At 38.3% G+C, this 19,894-nt stretch overlaps 1 protein-coding gene across 1 annotated transcript in view; it reads left to right on the plus strand.

Annotated features, from left to right (window-relative positions):
- Positions 1-4,939: 4,939 nt before the first annotated feature.
- CSTF2 (cleavage stimulation factor subunit 2) overlaps positions 4,940-19,894 on the plus strand; it is a 75,901-nt gene continuing 60,946 nt past the window's right edge. The window contains exons 1-4 of the mRNA XM_049766923.1: positions 4,940-4,986; positions 8,532-8,721; positions 10,143-10,225; positions 17,967-18,076. Coding sequence (XP_049622880.1) covers positions 4,940-4,986; positions 8,532-8,721; positions 10,143-10,225; positions 17,967-18,076 — 430 coding nt within the window. The remainder of the gene's footprint in view (positions 4,987-8,531; positions 8,722-10,142; positions 10,226-17,966; positions 18,077-19,894) is intronic.

Genomic DNA, 19,894 nt, shown 5'->3' on the forward strand with positions numbered 1-19,894 from the left:
AAACCATGCTTTCTTCCAGGGTGCCCTGCAGCAGAGTATATGCCCCTAAAATAAAGTATCATAGCTTTGCATTTCTCGACAACTTCACTTATTCTATACTATCATCTCTAAAAGAACACTCCAATTTAACAGACTGGATATAAAACAACAAGAGCTTACTAAGCCTTCTGCAATTGTATTCATGGCTTCATTGGTAATACGAGTTTTCACAGATGAGCTTGCAACTGTACTTTTTCTTTTTTCTTTCTTTCCCTTTTTTCTCTTCTTTCATTTTATTTTCTTTCCATTTTTTTAATCAGCTTTGTTCAGTTATCTGAAAACAAAATGTATTATGATAACTATGCATACTATATGATGCATTTTTTAAAATAAAAAATAAAATTAACATAGACCCAGAAGAAAATGTAGCTGTAGACTCCATGACATTGAAGCTAAAGTCATCCTCAAGAAATAAACACCACTGGGCAAGTAAGTGGAAACAAAGATAAACTGACGAATCTGACATCCAAGAAGTAAATAAGTTTAGTTAGAGAGATGTTAGTCCAAGGTGAGGTACAGATAATGATCTAAGGGCTCAAAATTACCAGAATGCAGGCTGTCCACAGGGATCATCCTGCATCAGGAGCCCTGTATACAGTCTTTTATCTCACCCACCCTGGAGGAAAAAAATCTTCAGAGATTTACCTTTATTTTTTCTTTCCTCACACATCACCATATAAAACATAAAAATGCCCTTAGGCTTAGTTAGAATTATGTAGAAATTTTTTTTTATCTATTTTGCCTCCCTGAGTCTCTTAACTGGTGCAGTTAGTCCACTGACAGTGAGAGAGATAATTGTCATGGAATTCAGTACTAGCTTTTGTAGGAGTTTGGTATGCCTTTTGGTTTGCCTTGTTAAATTAGAACTTTCAGTTCATCTTTTTTTTTTTTTTTTTTTTTTTTTGGGTTTTTGGGCCACACCCGGTAACGCTCAGGGGTTACTCCTGGCTATGTGCTCAGAAGTTGCTCCTGGCTTGGGGGACCATATGGGACACCGGGGGATCGAACCGCGGTCCGTCCAAGGCTAGCGCAGGCAAGGCAGGCACCTTACCTTCAGCGCCACCACCCGGCCCCCTCAGTTCATCTTTTAAGGCTGGTTTTGAGAATATTGTTTATCAATGAAATTGTATCCTTCTTTCAAACCTGAATGTAAGTATGGCTGGGTGAAATACTCTTGGTGATGCATTCATTTCATTGAGTTTTGTCACTATATCTCACCACTGCCTTTAGGCCTTGAGGGTTTCCTGTGACAAATCTGCTGTATGTCTTAAGGATATTCCTGTGAATACATATATATATATATATATATATATATATATATATATATAATATAAAATTTTATTTTTATCCTGCTCTTTACAGTAGTATATCCCTATCTGTGGGAGTCATCATTGTAACTAGGATGTGTCTTGGGCTGCTTTTCTTTGGATCACTTTTGGCTGGTACTCTTTGGGCATGTAGTATTTGGTTGCATGAACTCTTTACTCTGGTAGTTTCTCTGCAATGATGTCTGTGACTATTGATACTTCATGAGGGCTTTATTCCTGGAACTCGTGATTCTTAAGTATTTGTTTTCTGTTGAGTGTGTTGAAGACTTCTATTTTAGTTCACATTCTTTGAGGACTTTTTGATTGCCTGATAATTTGCTTTAACACTCTTTTACGACTTCTTCTGCTGTATGGACTTGTTATGCATTTCATTTTCCTGCTCACTGATTCTGTCTTCAGCCACTATTACTCTGTTGGAGAGGCTTTCCAGTAAAGTTTTCATTTTGTCTACTAAGTTTTTCGTCCCAATATTTCAGTTTAAAATGTCCTCATTTCTAGTTTCATATTCTTTTTATTCTTATTTGTGGCTCATTCAGTTCTTTCCGTGCATTCTTTGAGTTTTATGAACATCCTCCATATTTCTTTTCCAATGTCCTTATCTGAGAGTCTAAATAGATGATTGGTAATTTTCAGGTCATCAGAGATGCCATTTTGATTTGCTAAGCATTGTGGAGGCCTGTTTTGTTTCCCGATAGTCACAGTTGCAATGTCATGTTTTCTAGGTCTTATTCTGGGGTTTATTGACCAGGAATATACAGATGTGGAGTGGAGCAAAGCAGCTATGTGCTTCTCTGCTTTATCTTTTGGGCTGTCTGCTCACCCCCAATAGACACTGTTTTCTTTTTTTCTTGGGTTTTTTTTTTTTTTTTTTTTTTTTTGGTTTTTGGGCCACACCCGGTGGTGCTCAGGGGTTACTCCTGGCTGTCTGCTCAGAAATTGCTCCTGGCAGGTACGGGGGACCATATGGGACACCGGGATTCAAACCAACCACCTTTGGTCCTGGATCTTCTGCTTGCAAGGCAAACGCCACTGTGCTATCTCTCCGGGCCCTTGTTTTCTTTTTTTTGTTTGTTTGTTTTTTTGTTTGTTTGTTTTTGTTTTTTTTTGTTTTGTTTTTTTTTTGTTGGTTTTTTTTTTTGGGTCACACCCGGCAGTGCTCAGGGGTTATTCCTGGCTCCAGGCTCAGAAATTGCTCCTGGCAGGCACGGGGGACCATATGGGGCGCCGGAATTCGAACTGATGACCTCCTGCATGAAAGGCAAACGCCTTACCTCCATGCTATCTCTCCGGCCCCCTGCCCTTGTTTTCTTAATCCTTATGGCAACCCTGTAACCCATTGAACCTATGAGTGGCAACCCATTCATTTGGGGCTGAACTCCAATAACAAACAGATGGAACTACATTAATCTGAGGAGCTTCTTCACCTCAAATGAAATGGAGACTAGGATACATCCACACAATTGAATACTATGCAGATGTTAGAAAATATAAAATCTTGAAATTTGCTTATTCATGAATGGATATGGAGAGTATTATGCTGAGTGAAATGAGTCAGAGATAGAGGCAGAGATAGAGGTATATATAGAAAATATTTTCACTCATTTGTGGAAAAAAGATAATACAGTAATACTATCCAGAGAAGGTAGAGATGAGGGCCATGACTACCAGTCCATGGTAGGGTGCTCATCACAAGTAGTGGAGTAGTGAAGAAAGAGTAGAGTAGGGATGATTAGGATTATGATAATTGAAACTGATTACACCGGACAAGATTTGGGTGCAAAACATAGATGAAGTGATAAGCACAGTATCCATTTATTAACAATAGTGCAAAGCACAGTGTCTAAAGAGAGAAAACGTAAGAAATAAAAAGAGAAAAGAGATTAAGAAAAATTAGAGTAAAATGCTTGACTCAGAGGCAGGTAGTTGGAGAGTGGGAGGGTGGCAGGAATGTGCACTGGTGAAGAATGGTGTACAATGTAAGACTGAAACTCAATCATGAACAGCTTTATAACCAGATGTTTAAATAAAAGGATAAAATAATAAAACTTTGACCATTAAGCATTTATAAGAGAGCTGACTATGCTTATGCTTATGTTTATGTTATGACTATGTTTATGCTAAACACATAAAGACATCAATATTCTAAATCTCAAAGGGCAGCTGTGTGTGCCATAATACCACCACTGCTTACCTTCTATACCTTTATAAAAATTTTCTGTGAAATTTTGTTTGTTTCTTTGGGCTAAACCTGGTGATGCTTAGGGACTGCTCCTGACTTAGGTTCAGTGGACCAAGCTGAAACAGAGATTGAGCACATGAATTCTGCATTAAAAATATGCCCTCAGTCTATTGATTTTTCTGTCCAGCCCTCTCTTTTGAAATTTAAACTCCTATTTTATAGAAAATTCTACAGTGAGAAGTTGAGTACTTAACTATGGTCAGATAATTGGTATGAAGAATTCAACCTAAACAATAATAACACAAGTGTATAAAATAAAATAAAAAATAAAATAAAATAAAAAATAAAATAAAATAAAACTTTCCAAAGCAACTCGGGTATTTTGTTCTGGAGTCACACACATCTGATTCAGGATACATAGTTCTCCTTCTTTCACTTTATATCATTACACTCTAGGGTTGCATATGCCCCAGACCATTGTATAATTTTTAATTTATAATAATTTTATAATTTATAATGTTTAATTTTTACCACTGTTTAATGGTACAAAATTTCCTTTACTATCTGGACTATCTTCTCTTTCCCTCTCAGCCCATGATCTCGTTAGAATTATTATACCCTTACAATAAAAAATTATTTCACTATATTAATTCACCATTCTGCATTACAATAATTAAAAAACATTTTGCTGTGTAAAGACAAAGAACCTGAACTCAAGTGGAAATAGAAAATGCCTTTTTTTTCCAGCTAAGAACATAACCTAGCTTTATCCTGACAACCACAGCTCCCTGAAAATTATGGTGGTAGGAACCAGCTTCCATGCTGTGAAGATAAGTGAGTATCAGGTACAGTTTGATGGCTGCATTAGTGAGATTGATAGGACTATACTGTCCAGCTGGGCAGCAGATCACGCACACTTTGTGTTCTAACCACCCTGGGCACAAATATTACCAGCAAAAGAACCACATAATTCATTCAATTACTCTCAGTTTCTATTCCTCCTTTACTCCCTTTAACTCAATATTTTTTATCTTTGTACGAAACATAAAATTGCAGCCACTATGCTAGTTCTGAAAGCAATGTGAATCTTGCAATCACCTGCCCTTCAGCTACATACACTGGAAATGGTGAAACAATGAATACTGTCAAACAGATTGGTGGTTGCAGTAGGATGGCAGGCAAAATACACAGTTTCTTTATGCATTATTTCACTTATTATGCTGAGCAAAATGAGTCAGAAGGAGAGGGATATAGAATGATCACATTCATTTGTGGGATGTAAAAAAAAGATAGTATGGTAATAATATCCAGAGACAATGGCCAGGAGGATAGTCCATCGCAAGAGGCTTGACACATAGAGTAGGGAGTGCAGTTAGGGTAGAAAACTATGACAATGATAGTTGGTAGTGGTCACTCTGCACAAGAATTGGATACTAAAAGGTAATAATGTGATATCTTTTTGGTAACAATATTGCAAACCACAGTATCTAAAAGGAAAACAAAAGAAGAGAGGGAAGAAAATGTCTGTCACAGAGGCGGGCAGTAGAAAAAGAAGGGGGAGAGCAGGAGGGAACCTAGTGATGGGACATGTGGATTGGTGAAGTGTACTGTACATTGTATGCCTGAAACTCAATCATGAACAACTTTGGAACTGTCAAGAAAAACAACTGTATAATGAGCAACTTTGTAAACCATGGTGTTTAATAAGATAAAAGTATAAAAATAAAGTAATTAAAAATCTAAACAAATATACAAAGCACAACAACTACAGACTGGGGAAATACACTGTATGACACTATAATAAGTAGACCACATTAGTACTATACTTTTCCAAACAAATAAAATGTACAAAAGCAAACTTGAACCATTAGGGAAATTGAACTTTGAATTATTGTGATGTGTGAGCGTAGGGTCATCATTTGGAACAAAAGTACCATTATAATAGGGTATGATAAAAATGTTGGAGGCTATGAATGTGTTGGTATAAGAAAAATGTAAAATCTCTGTACCTTTTGCTCAAATTTGCAATTGCAAATTGATAACTGACTTTTTTAAAACCGAAGAATTTAAAAAAAATAACCCACAGAATGGAAATGTTTGTAAATCATATATCTAAAAACGTTGACTATCTAGAGTCTATAATGCTTTCTTACAATTCAACAACAGTACAACAGTTCAATTAAAATGCACAAAAGGATTTTAATACACAAATAACCAAGCATATGAAAAGATGTTAAATAACATAAATTACTAGAAAAATACAAAGCATAATCAAAGTGGATACTACTTTAGAGCAACAAGGCTTATCAGAATAAACTTTTTTTTAATTTTTATTTAATTTTTTTTTGACTTTTGGGTCATACCTGGCAGTGCTCAGAGATCAATCCCAGCTGTACACTCAGAAATCACTCCTGGCAGGCTCGGGAGACAATATAAGATGCCAGAATTTGAACCACCTTCCTTCTGCATGCAAGACAAATACCCTACCTCCATGCCATCTCTTCGACCCCCAGAATGAATTTTTAAAAATAAACCAGAGATTTAGATAGATAGAAAGCATGTAATTTTCTTGCCTCACACACAGCAGATGTGAGTTTGATTCCTAACAGCCCATATGGTTCTCCTAGCCTACCAAAACTGATCCTTGAGTACAGTACCAGGAGTAATTACTGAGCACCCTTGGAATGTGGAACAAATCTTCGTCTTCAAAAAATATTGGAAAGGATGTGGGAATACCGACACATTTATATACTGCTGCTAGATGTGTAAAATGGTAACTGTCTTACCCACTGTACTACCTCTCCAGCCCACAAAGGCTGGTTTATATATACATGTGTATATGCATATATACATGTTAGAGAAATGCAAAGCCAAATCATAATGAGGTACCAATTTACACTCAACAGTTTAGTCATAATTTAAATAACGATGAGGTGGGGAAAATGAAATATTCATATATTGGCATATATTAAACTTTACTATGAGAGAATTGCTTAAGAGACACAAGATATGAAGATAATATCAAAGGACTGAGATATTCCTAACTTCAATTTACCTGGAAGAATGGGTGAATGGATAGCTAGACAGTTAGAGACACATACATATGTAGACTGGGGCTGTAACTCAATGTCATGACATTGCCTTGCACATGTGAGGCTCTGGGTTTGATCAAAGCATAATAGAAAAGATGTAAACATATGTACATAATGAAGTACTAATATATACTAACATATGAATAAACCTTGAAGACATGCTAAGAAGTCAGTAACAATGGGATATAGTTCATTTATTGTTATACATGAGGTTAGTATAAATATACTGTTTGCCAGAGGCCTGGGTTTGAAAAACACCAATACTTCCGACCTCTGTATGAAAAATTTATTTCCTTTTTTATCTTTCTCCTCCAGGTGTTTCCTTTATTACTCATAAACCAGACTTCACTTCTGTCACTTCTGATAAATTGCATATGCTCCCCCATACAACAAGCAATACCAGATAAAAATTCTATGACTTAATTTAATTATGCCTATATATTTTGGGGGGGCACACCCGACGGCGTCAGGGTTACTCCTGGCTCGCTGCTCAGAAATGGCTCCTGGCAGGCACGGGGGACCATATGGGACACCAGGATTTGAACCAACCACCTTGGGTCCTGGATCGGCTGCTTGCAAGGCAAACGCCACTGTGCTATCTCTCCGGACCCAATGCATATATATGTGTGTGTATATATATACATATATATATATACACATATATATATTTATTTGTTTTTTTTGGGACACACCCATTTGATGCTCAGGAGTTACTCCTGGCTATGCGCTCAGAAATCGCCTCTGGCTTGTGGGGACCATATGGGACACCGGGAGATCGAACCGCGGTCTGTCCTATGCTAGCGCTTGCAAGGCAGACATCTTACCTCTAGCACCACCTTCCCGGCCCAATGCCTATATATATATTTTTTTTTTGGGGGGGGGCCACACCCTGTGACGCTCAGGGGTTACTCCTGGCTATGCGCTCAGAAGTTGCTCCTGGCTTCTTGGGGGACCATATGGGATGCCGGGGGATCGAACCGCGGTCTGTCCTAGGCTAGCGCAGGCAAGGCAGGCACCTTACCTCCAGCGCCACCGCCCGGCCCCCAATGCCTATATATTTTAAGATAAAATCAAAACCCACAATTTAAAACTAAGTTCCATAACATAATACTGCTTTCACTGAACTTCAGATATCAATTACAAAAAATAGATGTCCAAGTCACCAACACTTCATATTCTGCTTGCTTAAAAAGTAAAGTCCCGGGGCCAGCGAGGTGGCTCTAGAGGTAAGGTTGCAAGCGCTAGCCAAGGAAGGATCGCGGTTCAATCCCACGGAGTCCCATATGGTCCCCCCCAAGTCAGGGGCAACTTCTGAGCGCTTAGCCAGGAGAAACCCCTGAACCTCAAAGGGGTGTGGCTTGAAAAACCAAAAAAAAAAAAGTAAAGTCCCATGATCCCTTCCTCAGTTTACGTTAATTTGCTACAGTGGCTCAAAGATCTCAGAGAAACAGGTAATGTTTATGTTTATTAAAGGATATAATAAAAAGGGCGCTGCATGCACAGAAAGTGCAAGGCTATGCTGGGGTGCACACCTAGGCACTTGCTGCAGAGCCTTTGAATCAGCACACTCTGCCAACCACCTGCTTCCAGTGCCACCAGCCCAGCAACCCAGCTCCATACCTGGAGCAGCCACTTCATCTTATTCTGTGCTGAAGATGTTTACAGAAAAACAGAAATAGAAGTTCATAAGCATTTGGATTTGAGATCATAGAATTCAGGACTACTGACATTCTTACATTGATACGTATCCATACCAAAAGCATGTGTTTCACAACGAAAAACTCCTTTGTCCAGAAAAGATAGAATTTGTGTGGTTGAGGCAGACTTCAGAGTAATAATGCTCTGCTGGTACAAATTCCACAGCTTTCATCTAAAATCCTGTTTTTCATGTAGATCAGTGTTGGCAGGGTTTGGAAGATTTCCACAGAAGCAGCTCCTAAACTCAGAGGACATTGAGGCATGCATATCAGGGCAGATCAAGTACTCAGTAGAAGAAGCCATTTACAAGTTTGCTCTGATGAACAGACGTTTCCCTGAAGAAGATAAGGGAAAAAAAGAAAATGACGTAGATTATGATAAAAATGTACTTGTTGCATTTTGATCGAATACATATATATTTATATAACACAGTTCATGCGTATAGATTCATGCACACTTCATTTTTGTTGATGTAATAGTAAGATAATGAAAAAATTAATTGGCTTATATTTTATTGAGCTGTGACAACTCATCAAGTAGCCTTGTCACATCCACACTGAATTAATGAATGCAGTAGAAATTAAATTATATGCATTCTAATTATGTGACTTTCATTTAGTCAGACTTCAATTATTTGCATTTAAATTATCTAACTAAAAATATCCAACTGCACTCCAAATTCCCATATCTCTTTGTGACTGGAGATAATTAAAGTCCTCTTCTGTTAAAAAGAGGATATAATAAAAGGTACAGATTAGGTGACTACATGCACAAATGAAGTTGCATGGTAGGCCAGTTCCAAAGACTCATTCTTTTCTCAAATAATATGTAAACCAAGCCATAAAATAATTGGTACAGCAGCCATGCAGCAGAAAGCTGGCCATCTTGGGAGGAAAAGACAGGCTAATGCCCTACGTGCTGAAGCCACAACTGCTGTTTCCATCACCCAGAATCACTATTATCCTGATACCCCACCTCATGACTGACCCTCTAAAACTCCCGGACACCTTCCTGACCAAACTTCAGATATGCTAGTTTGGGGAACTGATATCACCAGAGTTTTCTGGAGTGAGTGCAGGCACCCTCTCCCATATCTTCCTTCTTTTGGGAAGCCTGACAACTGAAACCAGAGCCACCATGTTCAACCTGGGCCAGCTTCATAGACTCACTCTTTTCTCAAATGAATTGTAAACAAGCCATTAAAAAATCACGGTACACTGGCCATGCAGCAGAAAGCTGGCCATCTTGGGAGGAGAGGGGTAAAGTCCCATCCCAATCCTGCTGCCTCCATCATCCAAAATTGCGGGTGTCCTGCAAGCCCCCCCCGGAGGGGCCCGGCCAGCGGAGAGTAGTCGAGAGGCTCACGAACAACCGCACCTTTATTTTGCAGAGCTCAGATCACACAGCCACACCTTGAAAAAATCTGAGAGAGGTTAGTAGAAACGACCCAAGACAGGAATTCTGTTCAAAGGCCTTTAATTTGGTTCAGTACCTTCTTATATAGGGAAGGTGAAGGGGGCAGGCAAAAGGCAATGTCAATCATGCTTAATTAGCAGTTTCCATGGAAACACATTGTAACCTTGTGTAGGGGCTGCCTAACTACATTCCAAAACTCTTAACAGATTTATGGTGGGGCTAGTTCTCAGAAAATAACTTTATAAAAACAATGTTGCACAAAAACAATAATGAATGCCTTGTTAACTTGAGAATGTGGGAGTATAACTTCATTCCTGGTACCAGGCCGTGTTCCTCTTCTCTGGGCTACAATGTTATTTATTACTTTTTGTGGCTGCATTTTTCCTGCAGGCTCAGAGGCCTTGTAGCAAACAGCACGTAGGACTGGAAAATGGCAGAGAGGCTTCTGCAAAAATGGCCACTGTCAAGTCACGGTAGCCAACATCTCCCCCTTTCTTCTCTAATAGAAGAAGGGAGGCCGTGAGTGGATGGAGTAGCCGTGTCTTAGGCCACAGGGTTTGACCAGGTTGGACATGGCAGTAAGAGATGGCTCTGCCTCATCATCCCTCTATAATTTCCTTTGGGGACACCACTCTAATCAAACTTCAGGTGCAATGGCTTCTTGGAGTGAGTGTATGCATTCCCCCACACCCCAGTATCTTCCTTATTCTGGGAAGCCTGGCAGATGAGAACTTATCCCTAAAAGCTGCAGTTTAGTACCAGGGATTTGAATTTCTGGACAAGTTCATTTGTTTAATGTCATCCCTATAAGAACACATCAATTTAATAGGATGAACAGTTAACAAGAGCTGACTAAACCTTCTGCCATTGTATTAATAACTTCATTGTAGAAACAATATTCACAAATGTGCTTGCTTCTGTATTTTTCTCTTATCTTTATTTTTTAAAACTTTTTCTTCTTTATACTTTTTATTTCTATTTTTATTTAAGAAACTTGCTTTAATTTATCTGGAAACAAATGTATTATTGTCACCTATGTCAACTCTGTGATACATTTTAAATAAAGTAAAAATATATAGATTAACTGCCAAATAACATAGTTTTGTATTTATATAGGTTTGGAAACATATCAAACACAGAAGACTCTGTTCCTATGAAATTGGGGTATATTATCATCCTAGTACATGTATTTTTACCAACTTCTAATACTATTTTATGTATTTATGTAGACTTCTCACATATGTAGGTTGTTTTCAACTCATTTTACTTGTCTGGAGAAGTTATGGCAGGTAGAAGAACATGAAATTGAGAAAAACACTGTATATTTAGATTATAAAGATAAGCAATACAGACTGTCATTTTTGAAGAACAGTATATTTTTGTAAGCATATGAGAACCTGACAGCATATGAGAAAGTTACTATGAGTTATCAAGGATATTTCCCTGTTAAAACTATATATATACTATATCACCCAGCTATTCCACCTCATTTCTATAAAACACATACTCACTCATATAATCGAATAATATTAAATATATTGTTAATTACAGGATTTTTAAAAGTCGTGATGTGGAAACAACCAAAGTACCCAATCACCAGAGTGGGTAAAGTCCAGTGTGTGGCTTGATTTTCTCACACACAACCAAGAGGAAACTTTCCTGGCATCACAAAAAAGCCTTTGGGATGGGGTTATGAGTATATATGGAGCCAGGGGTTGATCCCATGATGGTATGCTTCAAGGATGGAGAAACCCTGAATCTCTTAAGCCAAAGAATTCCCTTTCTTCCCCAATGCTTACTGTGCCTATGCAAAAGAAAAAAAAAGTGTGGGGAATGCCAAACCCTGCCACTCCAGTACCCATACTTTTTCTTCTTTTGTTTTGATTTGTTAGCTTTTGACTTTATTTTCCTTCTCTTTTTTCTTCAACTTTTCTCTTTCTTTTTCAATCTTGTGGTTATTATTTAGAGATTTATTTCTATTTTATTTGCCGGGTCCTTTTATTTTTCTTTCTTCTTCCATTTTTCTTTTCTTTTTTCTCTCTCTTCTTTCTTTTTTTGGTAGTTGTCACCAAATTTTTTCTCCCTTTTTTCTTATCCTTTTAATCTCCAATGAAGGTGGAATGGATGCTCAATCTACAACAAGCTGTAAAGTGGAGACCAGTTGCACTAGCATTCTGGGGGGTAAAGGAGGGAGATATGGGATGCATACTGGGAACAGGGGAGGAGGGAGGACAGCACTGGTGGTGGGAATGATCCTCATTCATTGTCACTATGTACCATAAATGATGCAGTGAAAGATTTGTAATGCAATTTGGTCACAATAAAAATTTAAAAAAAAGTTCAGTGTGTATAGTTCACACATATATACACAGTATACAGCAGTGGGAAAAATTAACTCGTCTTTTGTAGAGAACATAGATGAATTAGAATAATAAGCAAAATAAGTCAGATGGAAAAAAGATAAATGGCAGATCATCTCATTCATACATGGCATATAAAGTGGCAAAGCAAGTACCATTCATACTCGAGTCATACAGATTAATCAAATGCACATAGTCTCCAGTCTTCTGCCATGAGCTGGAGGGGATGGTGCTTCAGCTCAGTCCACAAGTCACGGCTGAGCTGAAGTGGTAGGTGGCTCAACTGAACTGTATGCCACTGAATTATTTCAACCACAATATTCTGTGCTTTGTATGAGATCGACAGCAATGATAATGATATCTGCAAACATAGTGATAATGAGAATGTTTATGCTGATACCCTCACATCAGATACAGCTGAAGTTCTGTTTGGACATACAGATGATGATGATGAGAGATACAGTTTTGAAGGATTTCAACATTTGTGATTTAGCTTGATTACCCTTTAAGCTATGGTTTTCTGCACTTTATTTAAAGTTTTAAAGTTGGCTTAAGAAACTGGTACCTATACACAATGGAATATTATGCAGCTGTCAGGAGAGATGAAGTCATGAACTTTTTTTATACATGGATATATATGGACTCTATTATGCTGAGTTAAATAAGTCAGAGGGAGAAAGATACAGAAGTCTCACTCATCTATGGGTTTTAAGAAAAATTAAAGACATTATTGTAGTAGTCCTCAAAGACAATAGAGATGAGGGCCAGAAGGACCGGCTCACAATATGAAGATCACCACAAAGAATTGTGGTGCAGTTAGAGAAATAACTACACTAACAACTATCATGACATTGGTGATGGGAATGTTGCAATGGTGAAGGGGGGGTGTTCTGTTTATGACTGAAACCCAACTACAAACATGTTTGTAATCATAGTGCTTAAATAAAGATTTTATATATATTTAAAATAAATAAAGTTTTAAAGTTATCATTGCTAGTTTACAGTTTTTCTTTAGCAATAAATATTGAAAAAAATTTAACCAAAAAAAAAAAAGGAAAAAAATTTAACCTACTGATTCCTCAATTATTGTAATTGTTTTGGGTATATATTTTTATTTTTGAAATTTACCACTGGTTGCTGCATTTTCCATCTCAGTTTATACTTAAGTCACTAAGTTTCCCCAACTTTCAGGGTAAAATTGGGGGGGGGGGCGTCAGCTGATACTCTGGTTGGCTTATACTCTAGTATATATGGTAAACAAGGCAAACAACAAAACCTTACCATAGAATTCTGATCATAGCTCTGAGATTACCAGTTAGAGAGTGTGTTGAAAGGATAAATTAGAATGGGTTCAGTGGAGTGTGGTAGAGATATACTGGCATATTTGTGGTAGGTGTGATATAGTAACATACATTTTGAATAGGTGTGTAGTTGTACACAAAAATGATATACAATCTTACTAACTACATATTCTTTATACTTCCTGTTACTCTTAAAGCAATCTGCTATTTCATTTATCTCTTTATGTTTGCCCAATAGCAATGAACAAATGAAGCACTAGCATGGATTAGGAATGATATTATAAAATAGTCAAAACCAAATTATGGGACACTGCTTGAGTGCTCCAAGAAGCCAACCAAAAACAAAGATTCCAAGTTATGAGACTTGGAATAGGAATCCCCTTGAGAAGACTCAGCTTTGATTTGGGCTGAGAATAAATTTCTTATTATTGTGTCCAAAAGACTAAAGATAAAATGAAACTACTCCCTCAGCATTAGACACATTTTCTTTTTTTTTTCTTTTTCTTTTTGTTTGAGCTAATCCAGTGAATTTTATTTTCCATACAAATTTAGAACACTCTTGTCTCTCAACACAATTTTGCTGGAATTTCAATAGGCATTTCATTAAATTTATATGTCTGTCTGGAAAGAAGATATCTTTACAGTGTTAGCTCTTAAATTTGATGGCCATGATAAATCTCTACCTTCATTTTGAAAATAGCTTTTCCTCAGGGAATTTTCAATGTTTGTGCCAGTAAGTATTTTCAGGTAAACTGGCATGCACCCCAAATCTGAGATATAAGAGGGATACAGGAAATGCAGGGAACTCACTATCCTTTCATTCCTTAAGGACCAAATTCCATATCTAGTCAATCTTATTCATCTATTATGACATTCAGAGTCTTCTTATGTTTGTCCTTATATGATGTAAATATAAATAAATAGTACACAGAGTTCTTAGTTATATTTAGTGAGAACAAGGAAATAAACCTTTAGTCTATCTTCTCACGACTAACTTCGCAAATATCTTTACTGCATAGAAGTTACATAGACCACTTCTAATTGACTACGTCTGAAACATTTTTTATGGATTTGAATTTGTCTCAATAGAATTTATCTCACACAAATGATAATCTACATCTAAGAGACTGTGGTTGGATGCTACATTATAAAAAATGAGTATTGGCCTCTTCGTGAATTCATTTGCAAAATTGGAATACTGTACTTGCCAGCATATAAGACGACCCCCTAATTTTGCAGTTAAAACATAGGTTTAGGCCTATATTCGCTGTGTCAGACAGAACGTTCCTGTACTGCAACCGTATGTACCACAGTGAACCAATCACAACAAGCAAAGGTTCAAAGGTTATACTGTAATAGACTTCCTCTCTGACTGGCCATTCTGAGCAGGCTTTTCACAGTGTAGATTCGGGTCTAGAACATTGTCTAATTTGCATGCGTAAAAAGCCTGCTTGGATTGGCTGAGTTAGAGAGGTGGTCCGAGCAGCCTTGCGGTTATTGGTGCAGGATCAAGTTGGAAAATTCGTTTTGTGGCAATATTCAGACAATTTTCGTTTAGTAGCATATTGAAACATTTTTCGGGATATACTTGGCGTATAAGACAACCCCTGATTTTCGGTTGACTTTTTTTTTGTTTCAAAAGTCGTCTTACACCCGGAAAATATGGTAACGATTCTGATCCACATAATAAAGGAACCAGCCTTCTTTTAGCATTATAGATTAGGAGAACATTAAAAAATTATTCAACATTTAATAATAGAATATACAAATACCATTTTTGTGATTATATTAATCATCAAGTTAGTAAAAGTTAGTTAGTTTTGAAAGCAAGACACTGAAGAATATTTGCCCAGCCAGTTTTTTGGTGATGATATTCCTTTTTTTTTTTTTAATTTAAACAACTTTATTACACACATGATTGTGTTTGGCTTTCAGTCATGTAAAGAACACCACCCATCACCAGTGCAACATTCCCATCACCAATGTCCCAAATCTCCCTCCTCCCCACCGAACTCCCGCCTGTACTCTAGACAGGCTTTCTATTTCCCTCGTACATTCTCTTTATTAGGATAGTTCAAAACGTAGTTATTTCTCTAAATAAACTCATCCCTGTTTGTGGTGAGCTTCATGAGGTGAGCTGGAACTTCCAGCTCTTTTCTCTTTTGTGTCTGAAAGTTATTATTGCAAGAATGTCTTTCATTTTTCTTAAAACCCATAGATGAGTGAGACCATTCTGTGTCTTTCTCTCTCTCTCTCTCTGACTTATTTTACTCAGCATGATAGATTCCATGTACATCCATGTATAGGAAAATTTAATGACTTCATCTCTTCTGATGGCTGCATGATATTCCATTGTGTATGTGTGCCACAGTTTCTTTAGCCATTCGTCTGTTGAAGGGCATCTTGGCTGTTTCCAAAGTCTTGCTATGGTAAATAGTGCTGCAATGAATATAGATGAAAGGAAGGGATTTTTGTATTGTATTTTTGTGTTCCAAGGGTATATTCCTAGGAGTGGTATAGCTGGGTCATATGGGAGAACGATTTCCAGTTTTTGGAGGAATCTCCATATTACTTTTCATAAAGGTTGAACTAGATGACATTCCCACCAGCAGTGAATAAGAGTTCCTTTCTCTCCACATCCCCGCCAACACTGCTTGTTCTCATTCTTTGTGGTGTGTGCCAATCTCTAGGATGTGAGGTGGTACCTCATAGTTGTTTTGATTTGCATCTCTCTGATGACTAGTGATGTGAAGCACTTTTTCATGTGTCTTTTGGCCATTTGTATTTCTTCTTTGTCAAAGTGTCTGTCCATTTCTTCTCCCCGTTTTTTTTGATAGGATTAGATGTTTTTTCTTGTAAAGTTCTGTCAGTGCCTTATATATTTTGAAGATTAGCCCCTTGTCTGATGGGTATTGGGTGAATAGTTTCTCCCACTCAGTGGGGGGCTCTTGTATTCTGGGAGCTATTTTTTTTGAGGTGCAGAAGCTTCTCAGTTTAATATATTCCCATCTGTTAATCTCTGCTTTCACTTGCTTGGAGAGTGCTATTTCCTCTTTGAAGATGCCTTTAGTCTCAATGTCCTGGAGTATTTTATCTATGTGTTGTTCTATATATCTTATGGTTTTGGGTCTGATATCGAGGTTTTTCATCCATTTGGATTTAACCTTCGTACATGATGTTAGCTGGGGGTCTAAGTTCAATTTTTTCCAAGTGGATAGCCAGTTGTGCCAACACCACTTGTTGTCTTTCCTCCATTTAGGATTTCTTCCTCCTTTATCAAAAATTAGGTGATTGTATGTCTGTGGAACATTCTCTGAGTATTCAAGCTTATTCCACTGATCTGAGGGCCTGTCCTTATTCCAATACCATGCTGTTTTGATAACTATTGCTTTATAGTAAAGTTTAAAGTTGGGGAAAGTAATTCCTCCCATATTTTTTCCCAATGATTGTTTTAGCTATTCTAGGGTGTTTATTCCAAATGAATTTCAAAAGTGCCTGATCCACTCCTTTGAAGAATGTCATGAGTATCTTTAGAGGGATTGCATTAAATCTGTGCAATGCCTTGGGGAGTATTGCCATTTTGATGATGTTAATCCTGCCAATCCTTGAGCAGGGTATGTGTTTCCATTTCCGCGTGTCCTCTCTTATTTCTTGGAGCAGAGTTTTATATTTTTCTTTGTATAGGTCCTTCACATTTTCAGTCAAGTTGATTCCAGCTTGGGGGGGACCACACCCGATGATGCTCAGGCATTACTCCTGGCTATGTGCTGAGAAATCGCTCCTGGCTTGGGGGACCATATGGGGAGCAGGGGGATTTAACCGCAGTCTGTTCTAGGTTAGCGCTGGCAAGGTAGATGCCTTACCACTCCACACCACGGCTCCATCTCCTAATATTATTTTATTAATAAAATTTGCAGATAATGGGCCCAGAGAGATAGCAAGCTGTGTTTGCCTTGCAAGCAGCTGATCCAGGACCTAAGGTGGTTGGTTTGAACCCCGGTGTCCCTTATGGTCCCCCGTGCCTGCCAGGAGCTATTTCTGAGGAGACAGCCAGGAGGAAACCCTGAGCACCGCCAGGTATGACCCAAAACAAAATAAAAAATTGTATATGACTATAGTGGCTCCACTTGCCACAATCCAACTCCTGGTCAATTGGGTCTGAAGCAGGGGCACCATAAGAATTAAGAAAAAAAGACAGACTGGGGGATGTGCTAGCCTAATATAGTAATGGCCAAAACATATATATGTATATATATATGTATGTATACATATGTATGTATATATGTATATATGTATATATACTATATAGTATAGCCAAAAAGAAAAAGAAAAATACAGACTTAAACAAGAAAATCTTGGGCTCATGGTGCTTTCAGCCTCAAGTCCTGTAAGCCACCTACTGTCCTCCCTGTAGGATTGACCAAAGTCAATCCACCTGGGGGGAATGGCCAAAGGAGTTAACAGAAACCATTAGTAATGGGATGCACAACTTCATCTGAAAGCCTCTATAAAATCAACCCCTAATTTATACTTTTATAAGCTAACTGGTTCAGAATAAGCAGTTGCATGTTTGTGAAGATATCTGAGAATTTGTCAATAGAGTTAGACCCTGCAGGATCTCTGCCATGTGGGGAGGAAGGTTGCCTTGACATGCGGGTGTCCGGTAAGCCCCCCGAAGGGGCCCGACCAGCGGAGAGTAGATGAGAGGCCTATGGACAGCCGCACCTTTATTTTGCGAGGCTCAGATCACAACCACACCTGTAAGAAATCTAAGAGAGGTTAATAACAAATGACCCAAGACAGAAAAACCGTTCAATGGCCCTTTAATGTGATTTTGCATCCTCTTATATAGACAAGGTAAAGAGGGGCAGGCAAAAGGTAACGTCAATCATTCTTTTTGCACGCAAGCCACTCCATTATTCCAAATAAGGTATAAACACAGCACAGGTTGGGTGGAACAAAGAAAATAACATCATTCCCCAAATATGGAAAGTGGGCAGTGGGGCAGGGTGCAAAACAACATGCAAGTCATGCTAGATTAGCAGTTTCCATTTAAACGCTCTGTGACCCTGGGTAGGGTCTGCTGACCACATTCCCGAGCTCTTAACAGATTTATGGTGGGGCAAGTTCTTAAGAAATAACTTTGTAAAGGGGCCGGAGAGATAGCATGGAGGTAAGGCGTTTGCCTTTCATGCAGGAGATCATCGGTTCGAATCCCGGCGCCTCATATGGTCCCCCGTGCCTGCCAGGAGCAATTTCTGAGCGTGGAGCCAGGAGTAACCCCTGAGCACTGCCGGGTGTGACCCAAAAACCACAAAAAAAAAAAAAGAAAAAAAGAAATAACTTTGTAAAAACAATGTTGCACAGAACAATAATGAATACTTTGTTAACTCAAGTATGCGGGCCAGGGGAGTATAGCTTCATTCCTGGGAGTGCTACCAGGCTGTGTTCCTTTCCCCTGGGCTAAAAAGTTACTTATTACTTTTGTGGTTGCTTTTTTCCTGCTGGCTCAGGGGCTTTGTAGCAAAACAGCACATAGGCAGTTTGCAGGTGCAAAACTGGAAAATGGCAGAGAAGCTATTGCAAAATGGCCACTGTCAGGTCATGGTAACCAACATTGACATACCTTCATTTCATCTCCCTGAACCCTCTTGGCAAAGGGATTCAGGAGAAAAACAAACAAACATAAAACCAAGGTGGAACTTTATGCTCTATCCAAGCTCTAAAGCCCAAATCTGAAGGCGTCAGTCAAGACAACCTGAGACACTAACTCAATAGGTCTCAAAACCCAGCCCATTGCAGAGCCCTCAATGAAGAGTTTAACTGGAAATTAGGCCTAATGAGACAAGACCTGGACAGAAAACCTTTCTCTTAAGCCCACCTCTGTGGAGAGCCTCGTGCCAAGACTGCTTCTTAAAACAGCGTGGAGCACCCCACTTAGAAATCATAACACCCAACTCTGGCAGTATACCCTTTCCTTTACAGTACTCCATCCTGGGGTGCCTTTTCTAGGACACAAAGTTTCTGTCTTTTTGCTATTTTTTCCCTCATTTTCTCACCCTCCTTTCTCATCCCATTTCCTCAGAGTTAATATCCTCCTTCAATAAAATTAATTATTCTAATGCAAAAAAGTACCTATCTAATGCTAATCAAGCCTAGGAGGGTCTTTATATATGAAAATAGATGGGTGAAAGAAAGAAGCTTCTTCTGATTTGGAGAAAGCAGTGTGTTTCCTGTGTATTTAGCTACAGATGACTTTGATGTAGACAACAATTTTCCAGCCTTATTTGGTTTCCTAATGCCTTTTTTGAAAAATAATTACTCAGCACCCTCCTGAAAAATCTATTTTCTTGAAACAAGCAGACAGAATGTGATCTCTAATATAACCTGAAGTTATTAAAAGCTCTGTATAATTTGAGTGCCCCCTCCCCAGATTACTGTATCACCCAAACTGTGAAAAATTGTTCTAGGTCTTAGCTCC

The sequence above is a fragment of the Suncus etruscus genome, chromosome X, assembly GCF_024139225.1.
Source record: "Suncus etruscus isolate mSunEtr1 chromosome X, mSunEtr1.pri.cur, whole genome shotgun sequence".
In the NCBI taxonomy this organism is placed as follows: Eukaryota; Metazoa; Chordata; class Mammalia; order Eulipotyphla; family Soricidae; genus Suncus; species Suncus etruscus.